The sequence below is a fragment of the Oryza brachyantha genome, chromosome 7 (genome assembly GCF_000231095.2).
Source record: "Oryza brachyantha chromosome 7, ObraRS2, whole genome shotgun sequence".
NCBI classification, from domain to species: Eukaryota; Viridiplantae; Streptophyta; class Magnoliopsida; order Poales; family Poaceae; genus Oryza; species Oryza brachyantha.
In genome coordinates, this window is record NC_023169.2 from 9,809,580 (window position 1) to 9,829,521 (window position 19,942).

Genomic DNA, 19,942 nt, shown 5'->3' on the forward strand with positions numbered 1-19,942 from the left:
GCCGTTCTTTGACTTTGTCAAGTTGGAGCTTTTAAGTTTATCCATGTTCCATCCCATCCCTTTTATCTTCTCCTATTTGCTGCAATTTATCCAAAATTTCCATCCTTAATTCAAATTTATTTGTAACTAACTATCATCCGATCCCTACCATTGAACCGAGAATCCCACACCGATCCAATTTCTTTTGCAATTATTTGTTGCCACAAAATTCCGGTGTTCATATAAATTTTTATTCAGTCATACCGATATTAGGAAATTCTAGTCTCATTTATTTAATTTTTGTCTTATGTTTCCATTCATGTTACCTTTATCCAACTTTCGAAGCCTTTGTATTTATCCTTTATCTGGAAGTGTATCAAATTTTTTTAAAGCTTATCGTGATCATTAAAACCCCGAGTTCATCTATTCTAAAATTCCGTGGATCTTGCGCGAACTATTCATTCGCTTTTCTATCTAAAATCTTTTAAATTAATTTTCTCGGGCCTCCTCTAAATTAATTTTGGGCCGAAACCCATGTGACCTAGTTCGTCGGCCCAGACCAGCTCAGGCCGAGGCAGCCCAGGCCGACCCACACCTCCACCGCCCCAATTCCGAGCAAACCGACTTCGTCGATGTCATCTTCGTCTCTATCTCCCACGAAACAGAGCTCATCCGTCGGCGCCGCTGCAATCGACGTTGTCATCATCCTCATCCCCTCTCCACCGCCTCTGTTTGTTTTCGTTCTGTCAAGCATCGGTGCAACCGACCTTGTTGCCGTCATCATTTTAATCTCCTCACGATGTATATCAATTTGCCTCCAAGCCAAACCGATCTTTTCTTCTCGGTGCAAGCCAGCCACAGCTAGAGCTCGTAGCCACCACTCTCAACCTCCATCCATCCATCTTCGCCGGTCGCCGCCAACAGAGGAAGGCGTCGCTATGACCCCTCTACCCCACCGTGAATCTGCACCGTCTCCCATGGCTGGAATCGCCGCTGTCGAGCCCGGCCAAGCTGGAGCTAAGGTTTTTGCTGCCGGCGCTTCATTGCGAAATTCGTCGCCACCAATGCTCTTCATCCAAATTAAATGGTAAAAATGGAATCATTGTGTCCTCATACTCATTTCCCCCCATTTTCCACATCAAATTTGTCGCCGGAATCACCCCGGAGGCACCTCCGGCGCTGCCGTTCTGCCTTTCCTGTTCGCCGCCGTCGGCTTGCACGGCGTCCCGCCAGCCTGCGTATCTCCGCACCAAGTCACATGCGCGGTTAGCACCACAGCCCCTTCTTGTAGCTCCATGTCCATCGCGCCCATGTCAGAGCTCGCCGGAGCGCCGCCGCTATGGTCGCCCCGGCCGCCCGATCCAGGCCGCCTCCTGGTTGCTGCCACCGAGGGGAGCACGACCCCCTCGGCCCCCCACTGCCAGTGCCGCTTTCCTCGGCCGGAGCCGGCCTCCTATCACCGGCGCCCTCCCTCCATGGCCAGCCGCCCCTGTGCAACGAGAGAGAGAGAAAGAAAGGAACGGCTGAAAGGAAGAAGAAAAGGAAGAGAGAGAAAATATTGATTTTCCTATTTGAGAATAATTCCAAAATTCCCTTTTTCACTCCAAAACATTTTGACCATCCATCTGACCTTTGATTTCAAATCCAAGACCTATTCTAGGTTCCTTGAATTATTCCGGATCCAATGGCGTTGTTTCGTCATCATCCGAAACTCCAAAATTGTAACCCTTACTTTGATCATAGGGTTTACCATTCACTGATACCGGCAAAACCACTTGAAATCAACGCGATCTTTGATTAAATGTATTATTATTTGGTTAGCCACTCTACTATACTGAATAATTATGCATTTAAATCTGGAGTTTATCTTAACATATCGGCGATGTTTGAAACGTTGATTTCATATTATTTTTTTCGACCTGGCCTCATTTAATTCTTAAATTCTTTTATTCTTATACGTTAAGCCATACACAATTCAAGTTATTGATTTAATTCAATAATTCAATAATCTACCATTATTATCTAGCCATTCCTTTGATTTAAGCCAACCGTATACGATCCATATGCTCTTTTGATACGCATAATTTAATCTTAAATGCGTATACAATTCAATTAGTTACTCTTGTTCTAAATTTAGTTATCTATGACTATTTATTGACCGTGAATCTATTTATCTCTCTTTCTATATCAATTTCCTACCTCTGACAATATCTTGGGTTAAACACTAAGTTTTCTCGTTGTTTAACACATAAAATCATCAGCCCCTCCTATAAAGCCTTTCAAATCCGTCCAATTTCCTATCCAGCTAATATCTCTTTCTAGCTCCAACTTGAGTTGTCATTTTATTGTTTATTTATAACTTTTAGTTTTATGGCTTTCTTTATTGTTTGTTCTTGTGTGCGTGCGCTAGATCGTATAAAAGAGAAGTTTATTAGGTCGCCGCAGGAGCTGATGTGGACCCAGATGGCTACGTTAAAGCTCCCAGAAAACCACATATTGCAAGGCAAGCCATTAATCTATCCTTGATCAACTTGAGAACCTAAGTAGAGAACCACTTAGTTATTTTATGCATTATTTACTTACAAAGTTATTTTGGCGTACCATTATTTTCAAATAATCTTGTTATATTAGTTATTGCCCTATACTTAATTTACTATTATTGTCAATACCATAAACTACCATATCATGTTCCCTGATAACCTAGATATAGGTTGTATATTACATCAGATTAATATTATAGTGGGTAATACCACCAAAACCCTGTATAAAATGTGTTTTGATATGAATCACTCATTCGAAGTGATATGGAGGTTAATTCTGAGTAAAGATGATATTTTGAATAATTTTCTTATGCCATATGAAGCGATGTAATTACGCCCATCCGCATGATCGAGATATTCGAACTTAGCATATGCTGCTCTAGTGAATTAATGATCTGCAGCCTATCTGTGTATATGGCAATATCGGTCTTAGGTGTGTACTGGCCACTGAGTGTTGGTGAGAATTGTATGAGTGAGGGTGCTGCGTGTACCCAGGGTACTGTGTATACCCAAAAGAGGTCAGGAGGAGCTGATGTGCCTCTGAGACGCTCAATAGTGGGTGAAAGTTGTGGCAGGTTGGAGCACACCTCCTCTGTGTTCGGGATGGGGCCAACAGCCATAATCCTTTAACCCGCTAGGTGGATCTTAGATGAGCTTGGGGCAGTTTTATGTTATGTTATTTACAGCCTTGCAAACTGTGGATAGCGTGCAGGTAAAGCTGGACAGACACTGCAGAGTCGTACAGTATTCGAATACGCCGTGCTCCTGGTTAATGGAGATACGTCGTAGGGTGATTCCTATTCTCATGGTATGAGTACTCTTTTATAATTAAAATGTGGATTTGATAATGTTGAGAATAATGGTGATTTAATATTGCTATTGTTTTAAAGTATCATTTTATACCTTTTTTATAAATTAAATGTTTATGAAAGTAGGACAAAACTATTAATGATAGGCTTGTTATCGAACTCTTTTGATGAACCCTATTCCTTTGTACTCCTTGCATATATTATACTTGTTTATTTATGGTTTTGGCTTGTTGGGTACTTTTGTACTCACCCCTTGCATAAAATGTAGTTCAGAAGAGCAGGTCGTCGTCAAGGTTGTTCGTGTTAGGGTTGCTTCCTTCGCTCGAGCTTGCCTGTGGTGTTGTTGGGTCTTCTGCTTGCTGTCTGGTTGTCTTTTTGAAGAGCTAGGCCGACGTGTCATATTTCCGCTGCTAAGTAAGTATAATTCGTTGAGCCTGTGCTTTTATACCTTTTCTATGCGCAACTGCATCCTGGGCAGTTGTGGCTTGTGGAATTCCTGTTTATTTCAGGTGCACCCTCACAACATTTAATAGCATCAGGACAAAGGTCAGCAAGCAAACTTGGTTGGATAGCATATACGAGGTTAAAGAAAAATGGGCTGAATGTTATATGAAGGGTGTGTTCACGTTAGGGATGAGAAGTACACAATTGAGTGAGAGTCTGAACAGTGATTTGAAGTGACATTTCAAATCTGATTTTGATATCATTCGATTTCTTAAGCATTTTGAAAGGGTTGTGGAATATAAAAGAAATAATGAATTGAAAGCTTAATTTGAATCAAGGAAAAAATTACCTAGACTCAAAATGAGGACACCTATGTTAATCCAAGCTAGCAAGCTGTACACGGGATATTACCAGTACATGCAGTTGTGGGCAGTTCAATGGAATCGGAATATTGTGTGGCCATGCTTTAAAAGTCCTTGATTTGATGGATATCAAGTCACTCCCAACCCAATATATATTGAAGAGATGGACACGGGAAGCACGCTGTGGGATAGTACAAGATAACCAAGGCCGAAACATAATAGAGAATCCAAAATTAGATGATATGCTTCGCTACAAAGATATGTCTCGCAAATTTCTCAATGTGGCTCAACGAGCTGCCAGTTATCCAAGGTGCACCTTATTAGTACACAACACACTTGACATGCTTAGCAAGCAAGTCGAAGAAGAAATCAATAGTTTCTCTAGTGTCGTGGATCCAGTCATTGTTCCCACAAATGTTGCTCCCCCCATTGATTTGGCGAGTACAACAAGCCTAAAGAAAAAGGAGGTGAAAACAAAAAACTCAAAGCGCAAAAGAAATTGGCTCGATAAGAAGCGCAAGGTAGTAAAGAATGGAGGCAATAAAAAAGGGAAAATGTTCAAAGGTATGTAATAACACAAAATATAATCGATTATCTTCAGTTGTGTTCAGTTGAAATATGTTTAGTTTTTTTATTTGAAGGAACAAGAAACTAGAAAAATGATAGAGAACAGCAAAACAATAGTCGATGATGGTGTAACGGTTCAAAATATTTCTCCTAGTACTTCTGTGCCCAAGGAAGAAATGTCTGAACTATATATGGCCATCAATACCTTCTCTCAACTATTTACGGTAATATTTCAAAGTAATATACTGTTTCTCCAATCACAAATGTGTGAAACATACATATCTGAACCTTTTATTTTGCAGGGGGCAATCACAGATGATGTCATTGCTGAATTCTAGTAGTATGGGTATTTGCAGTAGGAAGAATGTCTTTTGCCTCCTGAAACAAAGATTGTTTTGGAGTAGCTTTTGCATTTGTGGTTGAAGTATAAAATAGAGGGAAAATTGTGAAGTTAATATGACCAGCAATAAGGTCATATAAACCTACTGGATGCCAAAGAGCAGCAGAAAGATTTGTGCATCTTTTATTTTGCAAGACTGAGCAATACTTTTTATTCAATTCCATGATAATTTACAACAAAATTACAATCTACAAAATTTGCATAATTTTGATACTTTCAATACAACCACAAGTTACACAGTTTGCAAGCTCTTGCACAAATTCCATTATACAGGCATTCCCTGTACTGTACTTAGAGCATTAGAGATTGAGATAGCTCCAAGGCAGCAGCCGTGCTTCAACTTCAGCTAGTAGGCCCTGGATAGCTCCTGGACGAGGTGGAAACGCTGCAGGCCGGCAGCGTTCAGGACGACGACGGCGCTCGGCAAGGGATGACGATGGAGAGACGCTCGGTGGCCCGCGGCGAAGGGATGGCGATGGCGCCGCTCTAAGCGAGGGGATGGCGTCGACGCGCTCTGGGAGATGCGATGGCGGTGACGGTGACGCGGCTCTCGGCGACGGGATGGCGACGGCGACGAGAGATGGTCAAGCAGAAGACGGCGGCGGCGATTTTTCCTATCTATGGGGCCGGAGCTGTCGGTGGAGGCTGCAGGCTGCTCGCTACTGGGCCACCCCAACGTGTGAACGAGACAGAAGGTTTGGGCTCCGCTCCTCCGTCGGATGGCAGCGGACGGCTGTGATGCAGTGACTGCCGGCAGCAGTCGCTCCGCGCGACTCCAGCCAGCCTGCCACTGAGCCGAGGCCGAGCCGTCGGCGCGCATGCGATCAGTAGTCAAACCAGCCACCTAGCTTATCCATACATGTGACAATTGACATACTGAACGCACGTATGGCAATGTATATGTGCTGCCCCTCATCTTCTTTGCGAATTATTTCTTCGAATGCTGTCCGTCTATGAACTTGTCACCCGGTCACGAGTCTCAACTTCTTTCGAGTTTAGTCCGATTTCACCGTTGACCTTGATTGACCTTTAATCCTTATATAAAATAGAGCGCCATAATTGAAAAAAAACACTTTCACTATTTTTCCATCACAAAATAAACCAAAACAATTGTTGGTTTCACACCCTCACTCTCTCTCTTCTCTCTCCAATCTCATCTCATTGGAATCCATGAAGTCATCGCGGTCACGGAAGCAGACCCGCAAGGATTGCAATGGAGCCGGTGCGCCACTGCCGATGGAGTGAGAGGTGCTATATTCCATCTGTTTTTCCACACTAGCCGCTCGAAAGACCACCCATCTTATTTAATTTATTTATGATATTGAGCATAATTAACTATTCTTAATTATAATCTTCACGATGCAACATATGTTTCCCAAATCAACTGTGTTTGCAAACTTTACTATTCCCGACTCAACACGTAATTTATTTTTAAAACTTTTTTAAAATTTATTTTAATTTATAAAATTAAAATTAACTTAGTCCGGTGCAACGCACGGGCATTTTGCTAGTATTATATTAAAATGGATTAATAAATATATCTTATCGAAGTTTTAAATAAAATATTTAATATACTTATAAAAAACATAGTTAGATTTAAAATGGACATCCAAATCAATGGTTAGATTTGATTCTACTACACTACTCCCAAGCCAAATAGAATGTACCGTAAAAGCATCCATTTTCTTTATAACCTTAATCTCTACTAAATAAACGAGAAATACTTATGTTTAAATTTTGTTCTAAAATACAACTAACTCCTCTACCTGTATTCTCTTCCTAACTAATCATAATATTTGTACATTTAATTTCTTCATATATTTTGCTTCTCTCAACCAATCACAATATTCGATTCAGTTCCACGTACTTCCTTATTACTATACATACACTACAACTTAATGGGATATAGATTGTTTAGCGGCATATTTATAAATAAAAAATATTCTGTGAATAAAATTATAAACATTTCTAGCAATTTAAAAGTCAATGCTAATAAATAAACTAAGATAAATCCTGAAATTTACTTCAAATTTAAAGATTAAAATTTAAATTTTGGCCTGTAATCATAAAGGCTAGGACTCTGTCTCCTGAAGGCTAGGCTACTATACATGGATATTGATCAAGTCAGCCCGGGCGATGTGTTAGGATCAAGCCCTAAGATCGTTTTTCTCCGAGCAATTTGGCAAAGAAATCACTGTGCCAACATTATCTTTACATCTTTAAAAAGCTTTTTAGAAATGGCCCTGATTTTTTTGATATTATAGAATACTACCTCCGTCCCATAATAACCTTATTTTTCGTTTTTCCGTGTCCAATCTTTGACCATTCGTCTTATTTGAAAATTTTGTTAAAATTTTTAAAAAAATAGTCACTTATAAAGTACTATTTATATTTTATCATCTAGTAACAATAAAAATATTAATCGTAAAAAAAATTCAAATAAGACGAATGGTCAAACGTTGGACACGGAAAAACAAAAAATAAAGTTATTATGGAACGGAGGTAGTAATCTAATATTTTGAACAAGTGAATACCATGTATTTGAGTAAGCACGGGCATTTGCTAGTTTTCATAATATTTCAATATACATATACATCATTTTTAATATATATATATATTATATACTGTAGCAAAGCGCAAAACATTATAGTAGATGTATTTATTATATATTTTAAGTATTCATTGCATATTTATATATACTAGAGATAGCTGCCGCAGAAACTTCTAAAAAAACTTAGCACTTAGGGGCCATGGTAGCAAATGAGCTTATGGTTCTATGGACGAAATACATGATGCATCCAACATGAGTAGATTAAATGGTTTGACGAAATTTTCAAGAACGTCTCTTTGTTTAGCCAGATACAAAATAAAAGGTGTGAAGCTTCACTTCAGAAACTGTGATAGTCGTATAACACAATTCATGCGAGGAATCAACCAATAAGAAATACTCCCTCCATATGTAAATATATGACGTCGCATGAATTCAACCAATAAGTAATATTCCCTCCATACCAATAAGTAATATTCTCTTCATATACAAATATACGACATTGAACTAACCAACGTCAATGGAAAGAGGGAGTATGTCTTAAGACGCATGCTACCGGCCCCATCTTACCAGTATCTCATATTAATGAAGTTACGAAGATATGATTATCTGGAGATGGATTACATCAAGCAGGAGAGAAGAACATATCAGCAGGCAAATAGCACATTACGATACTAGGATACGTGTATTCCTTGTTCAGAGCCAATCCAATAATCCGAATAGTGTACAACCCAACCAAGTAATCTCATACAACCTAATGGGATAGTAAACCCAACCAATTACACCGTAACTAAGGTAATGTCAACAAGAACAATGCACTCCAAGACCACATGCTCCACCTTGAATCCAACAAACTCAAGGACTGGATCATCCTTCAGCAAGCTCCTTTAACTGTAAGTGCCCATGCCGATGTTGGAGCCACCGTACGGGGCACCCCCAGCAGCATCCCGGGACTTGGAGTAGCTAATGTAGTAGAACTCACTGAGGATGGCTGTGAAGAAGGTGAAGGCCGCACCAGCAGCGAAGACACCCTTGCGCACAGTCTCGCAAGAGAGCGGGTTACCACCAAAGATCCCCCTGTACCGGGTGTGGTATGCATTCCGGATGGATCCAGCCAGCAAGCATGCCTCGGCAATGAGGAAGGTCAACCTGCCAATGAACACGAAATATCTCATTGACTAAACATTTTACGGAAAGTGTATTTGATATGATTTGGTTGGCATATAATAATTAAATTCAAATATGTACAGAAATGAAAAGCAAAACTAAACCGTTTATACCCTAGTGTAGTTTGGTCAATAACATGAAGCAACAGGAAGGAATATAACAAAAACTGTTGAATGGATACATACCAGATTACATTTAGGCCTACTTTGATTCAAAGAAAATTTATAGGAATTTTAGAGAATTTTATTTCTATAGAAATTTTTTCTACAAAGCCCTTTGAATCAAAGAAATGAACCCTATGAAATTCTTATGGAATGCCTCTTTCTATACAAGTTTTGAAAAAAATTTAGTAAAACCTCATGGAAAAATTCCCTTTACGTCTTTATTTCTCCTTAAATTCCTGTGTTTTTCCTGTGGTCCAATCAAATGGTCATTCCTACGTTTTTTTTATGTTTTGCAATCCTCTATTTTACACTTACATTCCTGTTTGAAACATATGCTTTTCCTATTCCTCCGTTTTTTCATTCCTATAATTCAAAGGGGCCCTTAGATTGTAGGCGATAAAACATCTGTTCCACCTAGAATCTAATGAACATGTAGTTCATGTTTAAGTGTATGTAGTGATGGACACAAGAAGCACCACTCACAGCAGCAGGGTGAATAAATTTGGATTTGATGACATTTGACAGTATCTATTGATAGGTGTACATTATATTTAAGCTTTTTTTTAACTTATTTCATGAAGGTTTGTCTACCAAAGACACCAAGAAGGCAAGAAAGCAAGGTTTTTAATTGATGCTGACTTCAGAACCTCTTGGGATATCCCAATTGTTGATTTCAAGAAAGACCATATTCCCAAGTTTATTAAGAAAACAACACAAATCAATAAATTTGTGAAAAGATATTAAATATTATTCCCCCTGTCACACACAGCTATAGTATAGTGAGCTGTGCCAGGCTAGTAACATGGTGTCAATACTTTATTTAAGTCAATGGGGCTAATTAATAGCACAGGTACCACCAGCGGAACAAGACAAAATAGTTTTTATCAATATGAGCGCAATGCTATATTAAAAATTAAAAATTATTTAGTGCAACTGATGTAGGAGAACTCGTTTAACTGTTAAATCCTTACAAAGCAATCAGTGATAAGCACTTTGTGCTTTGTGGGGCAAGTGCATTTGAGGCAGTTAGGTGGACATAAGCAGTCACTCATGTAGCAGTTGGACATATGCGTCACTGACGTAGCAGTTGGACATATGCAGTCATGTAGAAGTCCAGCAGAATAGCAGATCTACCATTTGTTGAAGTAAACTGTTGCTACTTTGAAAGGATAGATTCTCTTTTTTTTAGATGTTTGGAAGGATAGATTCTTGAATGGGAGGTGGCTTACAAAGTTTCAGTGAGTCTAATGAAATGCAAAAGTGAATCTAAGAAAAAAGCGAGCAAGCCTGTCTCTTGAATTCGGAGTTCTGACTTTTGATTTATTTGTGACAAAGGAACTGCCATAAAGTGAAAGCAGCCTTCTGTGCGAGCTGAAAAAACAAATCATAGTAGTGCTAATTTCCTTACACAAATGGACAGCAAATCACTACTTTGTGTATGCCACAATTCACTTCAACCCTTCACCCACAGTCAGCGTAACGAGGCAGCATTCATGTGCTTAAACTATATTTTGGTAAGCATGAAAGAGATAGTTCACCTAATAGATCTAAAGGAAGAACCACTTTTGCATCTGAATACAGCATTACGACCTGATGCGCAGCTTTTTAGACTAAAATTATAGCGAGTGAATGAGCAGAACAGCTCAAAAGCATAGTCCACTGATGAAAATTGGTTCTAATTTGTTATAAATTAATACCCAACCAAGCATAAATATATCATCCAATAATTGCCCTTTAGATCCTCCTACCTACTAACTAAGGGCGCACTCAGAAGTGCAATACAAGATCTGCTAAAACCACCGGATCCGATCCCCGCATTGTCCACAGCAACCGGATCTGAACTGATGCTGCGTGCCGTGAACTCCAACCACAGCGATAGATCTAGCTAGAAATCACTACGCGGATTAAACTACCGCCGACCCAGATCCAGAAGACAAGGAAGGAACGAAAATAAGATGAACACCCCCGAGATCTCAAAAGGTGAGCAGGAGAAGGCAAAGCGTTTGGTGGTTAATTAGCATTTGATTTGATTTTTTTTTTTTTGGGGGGGGGGCTTACCATGCGAAGAGGAAGAGGATGAGGGCGCAGGCGCGGGACCCCCCGGGCTTGAGGCCGCGGCCGCAGCAGAAGCACTTGCTGGCGAGCATGACGACGACCTGCGCGGCGAGGAGGAGGAGGAGCGCGCCGACGCCGTAGCCCGTGGCGATGTCGGAGTCGTAGACGCAGTAGTCGTACTCCTTGACCATGTCGGGCGTCACGGTCGCCTTGCTGCGGCGCTGCTCGGCGGCGACGGCGAGGCCGAAGGCGATGACGTCGAGGAGGAGCACGGAGACGAGCACGATGATGGACGCCATCGCTGCCGCTTGCTGCCGCCGCGGGTGGTGTGTGCTGTGTGCTCACGCTCGTGACGCTCCCCACTCTCCTCGTGCCGCGTTAAATGCTGCGGCTGCGGCTGCGGCTGCGGCGGGTAAGGGGTAAGCGCGCGTGTGTGTGTGGTTTGCTTTTTTTTTTTTTGGGTGCGTGTCGGTGGGGTGAGTGAGGTGAGGCGGTGGCGGTAGCACATCAGGATCCGGTGCTGGTGGCGTGGGTTTGGGGGGGGGGGGGGGGGGGGGGGGGGGGGGGGGGGTGAGTGTGGAGGTGGACGGGCTAACTGACGGTGGTCCCACCTGTCGGTGGCTTATTTTATTGATTTCCCCTCGCGTCGGGTTGGTGGCTGATTTCACGTGTTACGACTTCCGACGGGACGGACAGCGAGCCTGGCTTCACCGCTCGTCGGCCGTCACTAGGGTTTACAATTTGCCGCTGCTACAGGGGCGAAACTAGCGAGAATCCGTGAGCTACTCGTGAGCTAATCTTGGACATCCACATGGTCGTCTATGTGGCTACGAGTGATTTGCCACGTTAGCGGTGTTCATTGTGCTTGTCACATCGTGAAGCCACGTGGTACGCTAACATACTCTCATCTATGGACTCAGTCGGCAATAGACATGTGCCCTCCTTTTCTTTGACATGCGGGTCAGTCACTTCACTAACTTATCTCTCTCCCTTTAAGGGCTGACGCAGTCAATCTTCTTTTACTTAATAGAAATAAATAATTATTATGTCATAGATCAAATTAAATTCCAGAAATTACATTTTAATGGCTCGAAACCTTAAAAATCCATAACTAATTTATACGAATTTGTCATTCAAGTCTCACAATTCTTCTAAGATTGAGCTCTACGTATTTTTCTTACTTTTCAGTACTATTTCAATGACCTTTATTAGTTTTTATTCCTTGTTTAGCATGTCAATGCATAGGATCCGCCAGGTCAAACTTCATGACAGTAAAGGAAAGTGTTCGGAGGATTGTTTGAAGAAGCAAGGCAAGTCACACATCCCAATTCTTGAGCATTTTGATCCCATATTGAGAAATAATTTCCTTTCGCTAAATAAAGTGCATGTTTTATTTAATTACACTGGACTATGGAATGCCCATATGCTTGTTTGCGGTCATGTTTACATAAATACTAGTACCTTGTAACCTTGAGTAATAATTTGACTAGCTTGTGTCACTCTTGTGATCCAGCTAGAAATAGGGCATGGTATAATTTACCTCTCTCATGGTTAATTAGTCATCTTATATCATGATCATATGTAGAGCTACGAGCTTAAAGTTTTCCTTGACCATGTGTTAATGGTCATAATTACTAAATTAAATCATACTTAATGGTGAGTTGTGGGTGTATGGTTTTGCTTGTCGCACCATGCCAATTAAGTATTGGTTCATTGGGAAATCCTTGTGAAACAAACCGTACTTACCACAAGTTAGTATGGGCAACAACTAGATTGAAAGTATAGCTCTTTTCTCTCCTAGGCTCCAAGGCGAGAGTAGGCATAATGGAGTTAGGTCGGCCCAGGGTAGAGTTGATCGGAAGCCCAATCCACCGTGACGTAAAGGGTAGCTTGCTCGCCAAGGGTGCCTATGTAGGGGGTGTAACCTCAGCATGGTGTGGATGATTATGACGGTGTTATGTAGATGATCCTGCCATAATCCCTTTTCAAGATGTCGTAATGGCATTCATAACACAAAAACGTGTCGTGGGTGTGTCTTGTGGGTAAAATTGTACACGTCTAGTTAGAGTAAATTTATTCGAATAGTTATGCTCGTGGTTATAGGTGATCGTTCGAGCTTCACTATGTTTAGCATCACTATTTTAAATTTAATTTAATTTGACTTTAATGAACTAGGTAAGTTTAGATGGATGAATTGAAGTGTCAATGATCTAGATTGGCATTAAAACTAGGGGGTGGCAAGCGAGACACATAAATCAATGGTTAAGCAGTAGATAAGGGATTACCCAGGTTCAGGCTCTCAACATAAGACAATACCCTGCTCATGCTTGAATTTGTATTTCAGTGAAGAATGGATCAACAATGAACTCACCAATCTAGTATATCGTGTCCCTCTGAGGACCTACCTCCTTATATACCGAGAGACAAGGTTATAGATAAAGACCTAATATGATAAGATCAAGCCTATCTAGCCCAGATATCCGACAACCCATGGATACAATATGGATATTGCCGAACTCCTAACCAACCTAGTACAAGATTATATTTATCCTTACTTACTTGGCACCCTTTCTCTATACAGATACATACAGATTATGTATACCCCATATCTAGTTATCCCACATAAAGCATGTTCAATGTGACATAGTGTTGTTAAGGTGAATGGCTGGACCTGATTCAACGTGGTGTAACATGTCGGTGTTTAATTGAAATAAATTGTTTAGTTGTTTTGAAATGCAAATGTTTATAAATACCTTTGTGGAAAATAGCCATCAACCTTCTTTGGTATCATGTACACGACAGTATCATTGGTGTGACTTGTAAAGTACGGCATGTGATACTCGATCTTGCCATTTTTTGTCTTTTAGAAGTGAAGTGGTTAAGCGCTAAAGTTGAGATTAGAGTACCAAAGCTCATACCTGTGTTAAGCTTGTTTTTGGAGTGAAGATAAGCCCCGCTTGTCTCGATCTTTCCATTAATTTTTTTTCTTACACGCGAGGACCAAGTGCCTCTGCTATCAAAATTTTACGATTTATTTATTGTATGAAATTCTTTATTGATTTGTTATTTTATATATCTCAGTTGATTCTTGAACTCAGATTTTAATACACAAAATTATATGAAAAACAACTAAACTTTTGTACGTGACGTAGGTTTCGTTCATTAGTCGGGTAAATAATTGGCGTGGAAAATAAAGTAATATATTAGTATATAATTAATTAATATTAGTTAATAAAAAATAGATTAATGTATTTTTTAAATTAACTATTCTTTAAAAATTTTAACAAATATACTGTCAGTTTGACAGTTTAAGTAACAAAGGGTTAATTAGTTTATGCCATTGCAATTCACTGATTTAGAAAAATATAATTACTATTTTCGAAATCGGATGTATACCACTGCTATTTTTCTAGAATTATATATATGCCATTGATGTCACGATTTTCATCCATCCCCTTCATTTTCTGTCATCTTCCTTCTTTCTCCCGTTTCTCTCCATCTTCTTCCCCATCTTCTTCCCCCTTTCTCCTTCTTCCTTCGTTCTTCGTCTAATTATCCTTCTCGGCAGCAATGCAAAAAGGAGAAGTCGGCGACAGCGATGTGCCACCGCAGATTGTCCTCCACTGCAACAGCCTCGAGCTTAGCCAGCAAGGGATCCCATGGCAAGCTCAGTCTCGAGCTCTCTCTCACCACGAAGATCTCACCACGAAGATCGGGAAGGCCTGGAAGGAGATGTTGCCGAAAGGGACAGCGCCGGGGAAGACGAGGCGACCTTTCCACCTTCATCGCAATGACGGTGCAGCGGGAGCATCACAGGCGGGAGAAGAGGGTAGGCCGCCGTACGTCCTGAGGTCCTCCCGGTCCCGTCTGGATCCGGACGGCTGCTGCCCGTTGAGCTCCTTCCGACGGCGCCCCGCTCCTGGTGCAGAAGAGGGTAGGCTCACCAGATCCAGGTCATCTTCGACGACGGCCGTGTCGAGATGCCGCAGTGGGGAGGGACTGATGGTGGTGGAAGAGGGACTAATAGCGGCGTCGAGGTCGTGTTGCTCACCTGGTGGTCCTGCTGTTCGTCGAGAGGATGGAAGAAAAGTGAAAAAGATGATGAAAGAATAAGGAAGAAGACGAAAAACGTTTGGAATGGATGAAAATGTGACGGGAGTGGCATGTTCTAATTTTAAGAAAGTGCAGTGACACTCACCCAATTTTATAAATAGTAGTGGTATTTTGCTAAATCGGCAAATTTACAATGGCATGGAACTAATTAACCCAAAAACAAACGTGTGGCTGCAGTAGCCGCGCCTGCTTTCAGTTCGCTTGCCCAAGTTTGATTTCCCCTTTTCGGCATGCGCTGAAAATATTTTACCCTTAGCTAGCAGGATTCTCAAAATGTATCCTATGGCTCAAAAAACTGAAAGTTTTCCATGCAATTTGCTACGGACAACTGTTTAGAAAATTCGATTTAGTTTATGATCCGCGCGAGGTTTTTCGTGTTGCGTGCGTGTGGGCTCACGGCTCTCACGCGACGGCCAGTGAAGCATGCGAGCGCACCACGCCAACGAGAACAACGCCGGACCTCCTCTACTACTCCATGTGGGACTCGTTTCAGGTGACGACTCGCTGTAGTACCGTCATCGCCTAGGACAGTGTCTGACACGTGTTGAGACGTTCCCAACAGCGAGCATGCACTATGCGGTGATGTGTCAAGTAGCCTCATCCCTCCCCATCTAAAATTTTTCCGTCTAGCTCGGATGAGCCGCACCCCCCATGAAGCTCTCCGTCCCCTGCAGGACGCCGACCTCACCCGCCCGTCGCCGCTAGATCCCGGAGCGCCGCAGCCGAGGTCGTCGTTGTCCGCCGGGACGCGCCATCGCTGGGACGTGCCGTCGCCCACCGGGACGCGTCGCCGCCGGGACGTGCCGTCGCCCACCGGGACGCGTCGCCGCCGGGACGTGCCGTCGCCGCGAGAGAGAGAAAAGAGAGGGAGAGATGGAGAGAAGGAGAACCGCCGGGACGTGCCGTCGCCGCGAGAGAGAGAAAAGAGAGGGAGAGATGGAGAGAAGGAGATAGGCTGAGACATTAAAAAAAGAAAAAGTTTAGGTGAGTCCCATATGAGGCATTATGTATTATAGAGAATGTATCCTATCTATGACTTGGTCCTAGGTGGCATCACTTTTTTAATGAGACTTCTTGATGAAACTCTATGCACTGTGCATGCTCTCATGTGCCCGTGAGGCTGTCATATGGGGCGTGAAGCCGTGAAGAGAGAAGAAGGGACCCAAGCGATATACTCCTTCCGATTATTATTTTTTACACGTCTGACTTATATATATATAATTAACTTTTTGTCTTGTTTATTTCTTTTAAATATATAAAGTTATGGATCACATTTAAAATTATTTTAATAATAAATCAAATCGTAAGAAAAAATAATTATATACAATTTTTAAATGACCGTGTAAAAGTATATATGGGCTGCCAAGGAAACCTCGAGCCATGGCCAGAGATTATTGCAGACGATAATTTGATCGATGCATTAGATGCGCTTTCTCAAATAAATATATATATATATATATATATTTATATATATTAATACATAGTTTAACTTTACACCGTGTTTGTTTTAAGCTCCTCACTTCAGTTAAAAATATTTATCGTTTAGGACAAGACTTAGTCAAATTTTATAAAGTTCTGGCAACTAATTTTTGTTAGAATAAATTTATAAAATCAAATAAGTTTATGATATTATCGACAGTACCTTTTGAGGAAAATCTACATAGTGTCCGTTTTGAATTTAAAAAGGCATTTAAGAAATAATTGATGGTTAGTATTTTAAAAGTTCGATCAAATCTTACTCTAAACTATAAATATTTTTTTATCGGAACGAGTATTTGTTAGGTCTATTAATTTTCTATAATGTTTAATTTGTCCAAATAATAAGTACTAGGTCATCCTAGGCTATAATCCAGTGAATAATTCTCGTGTTATTTCATTTTATAAAAAGTTTTGACATTTCTCAAATTATGTTTCTTTAAATTTAAATAAGTTTAAAGAAAAGAATATACTACCATTCTTTTCCACAAACTTGGTCAAAACTTTAGCTCTGAAAAAAGTTTAGAACGTGTTATAGTACAAAATGAAACAAAAATCAGAACTTGTTATATTACGAAATGAAATGGACGGAGGATGTTTTAAACAGGCCACTAGATTCAGCATCAAGTTTATCCATTAACCTTAAAGAGAAATTCATGCAACTTGAATGCAGGAGGTGAGGACTCGTACGGTAAGGAAAAACACTAATCCAGTCTGGAATGAAGGCCTAACGCTCACCGTGTAAGATCTCAACCATCTCGTCGTCACACTCGTAAGTGCATGCATATATCACTCTTATCCAAATCTAAATTTTTATTCTTAAAGAGAGTTAATTTTATATTATTTCACCGTAATTTATTTTTAATCCAAAGATTTTAATCACTAAAAATGCATATATAAATTTTTTATTCATAAATTAATTTTCATCTACCAATACTGCAATTTTGATATTTGATATTTTTAAAAACTTATTTTACAAAAAGACTCCTGAAAATACTTATTACGTGAATAAATCTTTTTGACCACGACAATACCATTGACGTCGTTGACCAGGACGACGTCAATATCGTTGGTGCCGTCCTCCAGCCACGTGAGCATAACATAATGACCTGGATAATGGCACCAATGATATTGACGCCGTCATGTTCAACGACGACGCCAATAACATTCCTACGGTAAAAAGACCATTCATTAAATACATTTTTTGGATCTTTTTAAAAAGACCAAATTATCTGAATTCCAGTTTACGAAATACTACCTCCGTCCCGTAATAACTTCATTTTTTGTTTTTCCGTGTCCAATGTTTGACCATTCATCTTATTTGAAAAATTTATAAAAAAGTTAGTCATGTATAAAGTACTATTCATATTTTATCATCTAGTAACAATAAAAATATTAATCGCAAAACAAATTTAAATAAGATAAATGGTCAAATGTTGGACACGGAAAAACAGAAAATAAAGTTATTATGGGACGGAGGTAGTACGTATTGAATCTCCAGTGATCCTCGAGCGGTGTGCCTCCATGGCTCTCCTGACCATGCTTGTCTATGTTATCGGTCTATATTTAATACTTGTAATTAAAGTTCAAACATCCGATACGATAAGTGATAAAAAAGTCACTGGATCCAAACTGCCACTTTAATCTCTCCACTTCCTTGCTCCAGGAAGTCTACGATCGCGACACGTTCGTCGACGACCCGATGGGCTCGGCGTTTTTCGAGCTCCGGCCGCTCGTGGAGGCGGCCGCGGAGGCCCGTCGTCGTCATCGTCCTCACGCCGCTGTCGACGACAAAGACGGCGGCAGCGGTGGCGCCGTTGTCCTGGAGACGACGGCGCCGGCGAGCACCGGGACGAACTGCGGCCTCGCGGCGCGGAGCTCCGTGGTGTGGTCGGCGTCGGCGGGAAGGCGGCGCAGAGCCTGGTGCTGAGGCTCGGCGGCGTCGAGTGCGGCGAGGTGGAGCTGCAGCTGGAGTACTACAATGGTCACGGCGGTGATCGTCAGGGTCTGAAGCCTGAATAAGACCTTGTTTAGTTTCTAAAATTTTTTTCCAAAAACATCGTATCGAATTTTTGAACATCTAAATAAAACATTAAATAAAACATTAAATATAGATGAACCAAAAAAATAATTACACAGTTATGTAAGAAATCTTGAGACGAATTTTTTAAGCCTAATTAGTCCATGATTAGCCATAAGTGCTACCGTAACCAACATGTGCTTATAACGGATTAATTAGGCTCCAAAGATTCTTCTCGCGGTTTCTAGACTAGCTGTGAAATTCATTTTTTTATTCTTGTTCAAAAACCCCTTACGACATCTGGTCAAACATTCAATGTGATATTTTTGTCAAAAAATTTTGACAATTAAACACCACCTAAATTCGTCCGTAATCGATTTCTCGTTTCGGTTTCAGAAAAAGAATACAGGTTCAAGGGTCTGGCGGCTGGCAAATCGCAGTTTGATGTGTACTTGTTTGTGCTTGGACTGATGCAGTCGATGGAACAGTTTGTTCGATGTTTATGGTTTCTCGAGAGGTTTTTTTTTTAAACATTCCGGTATCTTAAGACACATCGTATCAGATACGTAATTTTTTATATAAAAATATGGCACATTGACATATTTTATTAAAAATGGTAAAAGATCAAAACAAAACTTTAGGACATCGGATACCTTGCCAGAAGGCCAGGCCTCGCCGCAGAGCCCTACCCGGCTATTGGGCAGTGCAGACCGATCCTAATTATGGGCCGTGTTTTTTTACGCCTCCGTGCTTTAGGCCCGTCTAATCCCCAGCTCGAATTTTTCTTATTATTAAATTTATTTTTTAAAAAATCCACAGAAATATAATTTTTATTTAAAAATTATAGAACTAATCTCCTCGGGCACGATATATAAAACACCCTCTGATTGAACGTGATATATAAAACACTCTCTGATTGAACGCGATAGATGACGTGGCAGATGACAAGTGGTGTGCGGAGATGGCCGTTGGAGGTGGGTGGAATTTTGCATGCGGCCCTCTTGTCGTCCTTTGTAAGTGTGTTTTATCAGTAGTTAGGGCCGTTTGCAAAATTACCAGAGGATTTAAAGAGGCCGCTTATAAAATTACCTACTGTCTTCTTACATATGATCATTTACTATCGATAAAACGTCCCACTAGATGGTTTTTAAGGGGCCTGTCTAGGAAAAAGCCCCTGGCGGACCACTTGTTGTCTAGCACGTCAGATGACGTTCGTTTTGTAAGCTTTTGAAGGAAAATGTCTCGAAATAAGATTGTTTTCAGTTTTTGATAGAATGTTTTAACTTTTCGTTTTATTT

At 40.8% G+C, this 19,942-nt stretch overlaps 1 protein-coding gene, 1 long non-coding RNA gene and 1 pseudogene across 3 annotated transcripts; 2 read left to right on the forward strand and 1 right to left on the reverse strand.

Moving 5' to 3' along the window:
• The first annotated feature begins 657 nt into the window (after positions 1 to 657).
• On the forward strand, positions 658 to 5,220 carry LOC102709295. 2 transcript variants are annotated; one of them, XR_001550759.2, is made up of 5 exons: positions 658 to 1,066; positions 2,390 to 3,327; positions 3,597 to 4,698; positions 4,776 to 4,925; positions 5,004 to 5,220. It is a non-coding gene; the product is annotated as an uncharacterized LOC102709295 (long non-coding RNA). The 2 variants fall into 2 exon arrangements; XR_001550760.2 differs by having other exon boundaries at positions 3,602 to 4,698.
• Positions 5,221 to 8,294: 3,074 nt separating this feature from the next.
• Positions 8,295 to 11,480, reverse strand: LOC102701559. The gene is made up of 2 exons (XM_006657608.3): positions 11,039 to 11,480; positions 8,295 to 8,798 (listed from the first exon to the last, which is right to left on the reverse strand). Exons 1-2 carry the CDS (start codon positions 11,332 to 11,334, stop codon positions 8,537 to 8,539), a joined length of 558 nt encoding a protein of 185 aa, XP_006657671.1. The 5' UTR covers positions 11,335 to 11,480; the 3' UTR covers positions 8,295 to 8,536.
• Positions 11,481 to 14,825: 3,345 nt separating this feature from the next.
• LOC107304547 lies at positions 14,826 to 18,646 on the forward strand (annotated as a pseudogene).
• The last annotated feature ends 1,296 nt before the right edge of the window (positions 18,647 to 19,942 follow it).

What these genes read in the sequence shown, in the direction of transcription:
- LOC102701559 (XM_006657608.3), bottom strand. Translation starts at nt 11,334, where the DNA reads ATGGCGTCCATCATCGTGCTCGTCTCCGTGCTCCTCCTCGACGTCATC. An exon ending in ATCCTCTTCCTCTTCGCATG is followed by an intron (nt 8,799 to 11,038) that starts GTAAGCCCCCCC and finishes GTTCATTGGCAG; the next exon opens with GTTGACCTTCCTCATTGCCG.